Here is a 9,279-nt window from a genome sequence, read left to right as displayed (position 1 = left end):
TGCTGAAACTGACCCTGATAACTTTGGTATGATGCAATGTGCTTGTGATTTGTACAAAGAACAGGACCGGTGTACAGAAGTCATTGGTTTATGGACAGAAAAAAACCCAACCAACCAACCAACCAACTAACCTCTGGGGACTCCAGAGTTATCTGAGTGACTGAGATCTGAAATGGCATATCCCAGAATTAACCTCAAACATTCTTGTTTTAACTTCTAATTTCATGTGTATGTGTGTGTTTTCACGTACACATCTTAATGAATACTTGAAGTGCTTTACTGGGGTTTTAAGGGAACTATGCAGGTGTGAATTCACATTTTCTGTTGTTTGCATTAGAAAGAGCTCTTGCACTCTGAAATCTGCAACACTCCATGTTATCATAGCTCAAAGATCTTCCTTATCCTTCTGCAGATGGCCTGGTTGATTGCATGGACCCAGATTGCTGCTTGCAGCCACTGTGCCACGTCAATGCGCTGTGCCTGGGCTCCCCAGACCCCTTGGATATCATCCAGGAGACACAAGCCCCTGTCTCCCAGCAGAGCTTGCATTCATTCTACGACCGGATCAAGTTCCTGATTGGCAAGGACAGCACCCATGTCATCCCAGGAGACAATCCCTTTGAAGGAGGGTAAGCAAATTTTGGGTTTGTTTCAGTAAGAGGTGAAGCGTGAGCATCTTGGCCATGGTAAGACATGGAACTGCAGCAAGAGTTAGAATATGGAAACTGTCTGAGGAAAGTAGGCATCAGAATAATTTTGTGGCTGGTGTAATTCTGGCTGTCTCCTCATGTGCAGTGTCCTGCCAGCCAGTGAGACAAGATGTTTCTCTTCCAGTGCACATGGACAGTTGCATTTTTCTGCCTTGTCTGATTTCGAGGAGTGAAAGCCATCCAGTCAGCAGGCCTCTCCCAGTTCAAGTGACTGTCATTTTCCAGAAGTATCTAGTAAACTCCAGTGGCAGATCTTCTTCCATTGACAGAACCAAAAGAGAGGGAAATCAGAATATTTCTCTAGGATGACTATTACAGGCCTCAAAAGAACTGAAAAAATCTTGCAGTCTAGGAAGGGCAACTAGAGTATTTCCAATGTAGAGAATCAAGTTTAATATAGCTTGGTTTTAATCCTGAGACTTTCTTTGTCACTATCATCAAGAAACAGGAACTGGCAAAGAAACCTCAAGCAGTTCACTTCTGGGACTACATCTCAGCCATTTGTAAGTGTCTGGCTGCCACGGGAGGTTATCCCTTTAAAATCATGTGCTTATACATGTGCTTGTACACCATAATACATACCCTGAGGTGTCAGATTCTTAGATCATTCAGTGTCTGCCCTGGATGCTATCTTTCAGAAGTGGTGATCTGAGCCAGGAGGTGGTTCTTAACACTTATGTTTGGACTCTGTTGTATTCCACCCAGTCATTCATTGCTTACTTTCAGCTTTCCCACACACAGCACCGAATCTGTTGGCACTGAAAACATACAACCCTCATGTTTGTGTGGGTATTTGTTTCAGCATTTGCACTTCAGTAGTCCTCTCAGGCCCTTCTGGGTCTGACCTAATGCTCTTCCATGAGAGAGCATTGCCAGCATGCCATGGGTGCCACCTCTCATGCATTGCCATCTCTGGTGGTCTACAAACATGAACTACTTAGAAGCACACCAGTGCCAGGGAGTTGACCTGATGTGATAGTTTATCTGATTTGTCTCACTGCCAGTCCCTTCAGAGTCCAAGAAAGCTGACAACAGTGATTCAGATTAAGGCCAAACACTCATTATGCCACAAACTGTTGTACTTCATCAGCATTCTGAAGATATTGCACATTCGGGATACAGAACAGTCCAGACTCTGGACTAAATGTTAGTACAGTGAATTCTCTGCTGTCAGTTGTTGTGATTTGTTGCTGTGAAATCAGACTTTAGAATATAAAATAGGTTATACTCACAATTTCATTCTTCTGATATATTTAGGGTTGTAATTCCTCAGCTAAGCTTGCAGTCAGAAGCCTTTCCACAGAAGACTCTGGCATCAGAACCACCTGTATCCATTCTGATAGGTAGAGAGTGTTGCTAGACACATGCCTGTCTTGAGTTAACTTTCCATAAAAATGAAGAAGTAGAGGAGTCTTCATACATGTGTGATAAAAAGAATAAACCACAGTTTGTCTTTAAAGGCTGCTTGCATGCAGCAGCACAGATAGTTAGGGGAAAATAATGGGACTTTCTCTTTTATACTGTGAGTTTGTTTCTGAGCATGCCAGGAGAGGACCAGCAGAATGACTTTGTCACTTAAGGTCACATAAACTCCTACAGGAGTTCCATACCTTTCATAGATGCGATGATAGATCTCACCGTAGGAAGGAATTACTAACCATCTGAAGACATCCTCCTAAAGAAAGATTCAGAATTCTAAGGAGCACCTGCTAGCAGAAGTGTTATCTGGCATATAGATTACCTAGAGTGAGGGCATGCAAAGATTCAAATCAATAGGAAGGGTTTTAATGATTGCTTTTCATTAACTGCAGTAGAACTAATAAACGGGGCTTCTTGTTCCATTTAAGTTAACATGAAGAATTACACAGAGATAGTGATGATTTATGAGGCTGCCATTCTTAAAATATCAACATAGGGGATGCATCACTAAATATGGTCTACAGATATGTCACCTCAAGCTGTGCTTGTATTGCAACTCTCAAGTGAAATAACTGGACTCATCACAAGAGTGGTTGCAAATAACAGTGAAGGACCTCAGCATAAAGTACATTTTCCCCTGAGACAGCACTAGAGCACATAGGCCATGATTACCAGTCTGCTGGGTTGCTAGAAATGCCATTACTCTTTTCACAGTATCAGAGTATCACTCTGGTTGGAAAAGACCTTCAAGGTCAATGAGTCCATCCACTACCCTAACTCTGCCATGTCCACTACTAAACCCTGTCTGCTGGCACCACATCTGTCTTTTTAGATGTTTCCAGGAATGGTGGCTCAACCACCTCCTTGGACAGCCTGGATCATCAAGTCCAACTCCCACCCTAGATCCCTTTTGGGATCTTGAAAGACATTGTGTGTTCCTATTAGTTCTTAAAGACCCTATAAATCTGGATAAACTCCACCTTTGCAAGTGTTTTCTGCTTACTTGGCTTCTCTTTGTAGTTTCAATTGTCTGTTTTCACTACCAAGAAAGATGAACCTTCATGCAGCTGTCTCTTGCCACCCTGGAAATGGCAGTGGTTCCACAGTGGTCAGACAGTGACTAGTCCATGGAGGAGCATGGGCTGGGACTGTCTGGGACCCAATTAGTTTGGGCAAATGAGACTGAATGTGTTTGCATGTAGCATCCTCACCACTGCATCTCCTCCAGTTGTTTTTATGACAGACAGGTAATAATATCCCTCTTATCCATGGAACTGCTTGGTGTCTTCATAAAGATCACAGCAGCAGTTCCATCTCTCCTTCCAGCTCCTAGAATAACTTGCCCAACAGGAGGGAAATCTTTTTGTTCAGGTGGAGGGCTCCAACATCCTGCCTCAGAATTTTATTTCTGTTGTTGCTACTGTCAATCATTAAGTCTTCTCCTTCTTGGTGTAGATCAGGACTGTAGATTGCTGGCCATGGGATATCCTACCTCTTTCTGTCCCAATGCCATCACCCTCATTGGGCAGGATTGGAGCTGGTTCCATGCCACATGCTGTGAGCAGTCCCCCATAAGCAGGCAAGACAAAGGTGACGTGAACCTTGATGTCCTGCATGCTTGATGTACTGACAAGACACTTGTGGCACAAGCATACTCATCATTCAGGTCAGGAACCACAGCCTACTGCTCAGGGTTTTATCAGGTCGTGGCAGCAGCGTGAAGATGACTGAATAGCTATGCAATATATTTCTTAGGCTTCAGAAACACAGCTCAGCTACCCTTTAGAGAGAAGAGCAGTGCAGATCACCTAATGGATACAAATAAATGAATGCTTCATGACAGCTAGCCTTTGAGTGAATTTATTATTGAATTACACTCCAGCTTTTTAAGAACAAGCTGAGCTGACAAGCTCTCTCGCCACTGCAGAAGAAAAAGAAAGACAATGATAAATTACACTGATGGATAAAGGTAAAGGCCTTGTCTCTTTCAAAATACCAGCAATTATATATCATTCATGTTTGGGAAGAAGAAATAATCATTGCCCATATTGAAATGAGTGTTTATGATGATAAAGCAAGTAGCTAAATTAAATTCTGAATGCACAGAATGTCTTTTCACATCATTTTGATGAACAGATAACAAGTTCTCTTCTGCTACTTGATCACTCTTGTATTGATTTTGAAACCACTTACTCTTGCTGTTTGCTTTGTTTTTTTAAGCCATTCTTAGTTGTCCATCACCATAAGGAGCAGCACAGGATGCAGTGGTGTCAGGTTGTTGACTTTCAAGTAGGATGCCTGATATATTTGTTCTCTCTTGAGGGACAGTGTCACAAATTTGCAAGAACAGGCTAAAGTCCTGATCCACTGAGTCTTCTACGTTAAATGTGGGCATAAGATTAAAGTAGCTCAGAAAGTCATGTGCAGAACTGGCATTTTTGGTAAAGAATATTTGAAAAGGAATCAGGTGGGTTTTAAGTAGGTGTGTTTTATACCTCTTCATTTTTGGGACAGGTTGTATATATCTACTTGCTGCCAATATCATTAACCCATCCCAATGACATGGTCATCTAGAAATGACCAACTGAATTATAAAGACACATCAGAGAGCAGGATGTGGCATCAGCTGCAAGAGAATCCCAGTATTGACCTCAGGTCACTAGACTGAGCACAGAAAAGTAGTAAGTTTTCATGGTTTATATTTCTGGTCAGAATTAAATTTACACATTTCTTTTTCCATTACTGCACGATGAGGGGTCTGTAAAGATGTCACTCCACCTCCCTGTGTCCCCTCATTGCCAGGATGTACAAGGTACCTTGCTGATCCAGCTGGGGAGGATTACAAAAGCACTGTTAGATGCTAAGATAGATGGGCATGCTATAAACACATGTGTGCACTATTTGACTATAAATAAATGGGTGTTTTTTATTGTCATACTTAAACCTCATTGATTCCAAGCCCCATCAAAACCAAAATTGTGAGTATTGATGATGACCAAAGAAAAACAAAGAGAACAGAGGAGGATCAAAATGGCTTTCAAAATATTTTGGTATTCCATTTGGCTCAGTTCTGAGTGATTTCAAAGAATATTATGATGATATCTTAGTATCCTTGAGGGAAGACATTCAAAGCCACCTTCTCTTCCTTTCACCCATTCCTCCCCACACCTGGAGGCCTGCAGGTTCACCCCAGCAGGTCTTCCTGAGACCCCTTCACACGGAAACCAAAGTGTTTTCTGTACATTTTCCCTGAGGAAAAGTGTGATTTTGATACAGGAATGTAAAAACCTCTTATTTGCCAGATAAATACAAAGTTAGAAGTCAGAAAACTCAAACTCACCAGGTGTGGCTTTCTGATGGTGATTTCTCTCGAGGTGCCTGGTCCAACCTGTGGCTTTGGCCAGGCTCTAGCTGGATGTGGGGCTGGCAGGGAAATGCCATGGGGGTTAGATGCACTCGCTGAACTTCAGGCACCTTGGAAGTTATGCAGGAGCTCGTGGAACACAGCAGCTCCACAGCTTAAAAGAGCTTTGAAAGATAAAGGCTGCATCTGTTTAAGACGGTGCCATAGTTATTAGACACCATCCAGTGTTCCCGAGAGTGAGCACTCATGGCACACCAGGGCACCTACATTGATGGGAACAAGGTCATATTTTCTGTATTTGAAACCAAATTAGCACAGCACCTCTTCAAACCCTCTCCTTCCCAGCACTACTGTCTTCCAAAGGCATCACCCTGCTTTTCTTGATTTCTGCTTAAATGAACTAGTTATAAGCTATAAATAATAGGTTTTGAAATATGGGAGAATAATGAGGAGTGTTCAGAGATATAGTGGGGTTTATGTTGGTAATTACTCCTTTTAAGCACAGGAAAGCATACTTTTAAAACTTACCTTTCAGTATACAGGGCATATAGAATTATATACCTTTTCCAATGTTTGCCTTTCCTCTTTTGATTTTAAATCATATAGTATGACATTATTTCAGCATAAAGTGATTTTGAGTTGAACATGGCATTATATCCACATAATAAACTGATGCAATAGATGCAGTTTACTTGCACTTTATGGAATTAGTATCCACAGGAATGTATGAAAGCAAAGTTCCCATCCATTTTCATGCTTCTTTCCATAGCATAGATAGTGTAATCCTAATGTAATTATATTCCCCTTTCACAAGTAGAAGGAAGTTTGGTGTACAGCCAATACAGAAACTGGGGTGCAGTTTTAAATAAATAGTAAAAAACGTTGTGTATTTATGATCAAGCACAAACTCTTGAGTAGGATCTTCCCAGTGGGATTTGGGCAGGCTTCCAGGATCAGGCAAGGCAAGTGATATAAATGTTGCACCATTATGTACCTGGGATTAGAAGGTCTCAGGTGATACGTGTGTACCTTGGAGCTCTTGGAGTGTGTAGAAAGCAAAACCTGAGCCTTTAAAACTCCCAGGCAGAAAACCAGAACTCCTAATGAGTTAAGTACCTCCTGGATTACACAGGTGCTGATGTGCACATTTGGTTTTAGGACTCTAAACTAAGGTGTAGATCCTGATGCATCCTTTTGGACCTGGCACGTAGATATTTGATTAATATTTCTTCAGTATTCAAGCTACATGCATCTGAAAACAAAATCAGCCTAAAATTGCTCATTGATGGACTTGCCTGGCATGATAACTATGAGCTGAGTCAGTATCTCCATTTGATATAATAACCACTAGAAACAGCATAGCCCATTCAATAGGGAGATTTGATTATTTCATTACTGCATAAAGCTTCTTCAAATTGAATACCAGCTCACTCTTGTAAGTACTCTCATGTGGGACCCTAACACATTTATTCTGCAAAAAAGCTGAGTCCAAATACTGGTTTAAACCTTTTCAGTATATCAGGATGAGATTGTCCTTTACTTGTTAAATTGGTTAATACCTCCTACATAAAAAAGCAGTTTTTAAATCCCAATCATAAAATCTTATATATTTTATTGAACCTTTTTTTTTTTTTTTTCTCTTAATTCCTTTGGATCATTACAAAGCAGTCAAACAGCTTCTATGTAGTTAGAGAACTTCCCCTGTGATCATCAAAAAGAGCTCATTCTATAATTAACCTGGAAAGGATGTATTTTTCCTTCTGTCCTATTTAATTTTGCTTTCATGGTGCCCCAAATTCAGTGGAAGGAATTGCTTGTATTTTGGGTCTTTTGCAGAGCTGAATATGTGGCCAGAGCTTACAAAATAAATACCAGACATAAAATACTATAATAGTGCAGTACAGAAGTGGTAAGTTCTGCAGACATTTTTTGTGAAGACTTGACGTGAATACATTCTTCATCTCTGAAAGTTATTGCACCATAAAGTCTTTACCTCTCATAGTAATAATGGTTATTGGATCACTTCTGAAAAATTATGAAATGAGCATAATTCAGTATTAGGTGGAAATATTATCTTGCACTGTATGAGCTCCTGAACACTTGTCTTGGATTTTGCAGACCTAAAAAAAAATAGGAGTGTGATTTTGTTTCTTTGAAGTCTCATGCAAAGCAAGAGAATGTTTATTTAGTGGTACTGGAGTAAAGGAGAGAATCATCAACTTTTAAATCATTACTTAGTCGACCACATTGTGAATAAATGGATTTTTCACTAGACCTTTGTAGTAAAGAACAGCTCAACTGTCCTATGCAGTACATTGCTATAAAACTCTTTTCTAAAATGCTTTAACTTAAATAGTGTAGTTGGAGACTGTTTTGTAATTTAAGAGACCAGCATCAGTGTCTTTTCCTCTTTATTTAGTTGCTGAGCAGCCTTCCTGTATCACTGATCCTCCCACCTTCCCATTATAGCTCAACTGAGAAATCTTGGGATGCCAAAATAGTGAATCAATGAGGCAGAGACCCAAAATGTTTTGGATGGCATAAATGGCATCTCATTCCAACAGTAGCCAGATTGCTTGGCAGATCAGAGGAAGATTGGGCTTTCATAAAGAGAAAAAGGATACACATGGAGTAGGTGAATAAGGTTCAAATCTTGGGAGAAGTTTTCAGAGCAATAAGGGTCTGAGCCTTTCAGGAACAGAGCCAACAGAGAATTGTTTTGACTATATTTGATCATGGGTTTCCTGGAAGTGGTCCTCAAACAATGCTACATTCTGCTACTCAACTGTCATGCAATAAAAGTGACATCTTTTCCTTTCGGAGGAGCTACAACGAGCAGTCACTAATATTGTAACCAAGATGATGCCAAAGGAGGTTTTTGAGAACCATCAGTTTGGCAGTCTTTGCAGAACAGAATGTAGAAAGGTGCATGCAAAGCTTGAGAAACTGGGCAGCAGCTGCTCACAAAACCAATCCTGCTCATGAATACTAAAAACATCAGATGAAGAAGACACACTATTTTGAGGCTGTGAGGTTAGATTCTAAAAAGGCAAGAAGAAGCAAAATATGCATCTAGAGCTATTATTGTAAATCTGATTATTAAGCACTTTTCTCTGTACTTCAAATACCAACTTCATTAGCCAGGTTTGTAAGTGTTGCTTTTACCCTTGTCTTTCTTAAGACAATTGAAATGATTGTTTTCAGTGAAGCATTTAATTCAGTTGGCTTTACTGTGTGTTTTGTAGAATATCTAAGGCTGTGGAAGGTTTCTTGCAAAAGCTTAACATTTAAGGACCACAGCATATAAAGAATCATCAGTACTTCCTGACCCTTCAGTGATAGGGCCTTGTAAATAGCTTCACTAAGTGGGTTGAACAAACAGAGCAGATACTGTTTCTTGCTGCAGACAACTTAGAATTTACTTTCTTTTATTGCATCTGGTCAGAGCTCTTATACATTATTCTCTTCATTCTTTTTCTCCTGGGTCCCCTCCTCCACCAGCTGCTCAGAAAGCTGAGTGGCAGGATCTGTTGCAAACCATGTCTGTCAGGGCCACTTTAGCAAGTCCCTGCTAGAGACTTGGTTGCATGTCAGCATATTGAGTCCCTTTTCAGGTTGGCACTGGCATTCTGGTGTTCCCCTTATTGGAGAGCTCCTCTGCTCAGCCTAATTAATGATTTGTATCCCAGCTGCTCAACACGTGCCAAACCTTTTGAGGAACTTCCTTATGCTGTCCATCGTGGTGTGAGGGTCTTCCTGGGTGACTACTCTTTAATTTCCACTTTT

At 40.7% G+C, this 9,279-nt stretch overlaps 1 protein-coding gene across 1 annotated transcript in view; it reads left to right on the top strand.

The window, feature by feature from the left end:
• The window catches only part of TENM4 (teneurin transmembrane protein 4), a 358,617-nt gene that overhangs the window by 259,652 nt on the left and 89,686 nt on the right, over nucleotides 1-9,279 (top strand). Inside the window, exon 15 of the mRNA XM_010001914.1 lies at nucleotides 413-629. Coding sequence (XP_010000216.1) covers nucleotides 413-629 — 217 coding nt within the window. The remainder of the gene's footprint in view (nucleotides 1-412; nucleotides 630-9,279) is intronic.

The sequence above is a fragment of the Chaetura pelagica genome, unplaced genomic scaffold (assembly GCF_000747805.2).
Source record: "Chaetura pelagica isolate M959 unplaced genomic scaffold, ChaPel_1.0 scaffold607, whole genome shotgun sequence".
Lineage (NCBI taxonomy): Eukaryota > Metazoa > Chordata > Aves > Apodiformes > Apodidae > Chaetura > Chaetura pelagica.
Note: the sequence above shows the minus strand (reverse complement) of the source record. Positions and strands in the feature narration are given on the sequence as shown.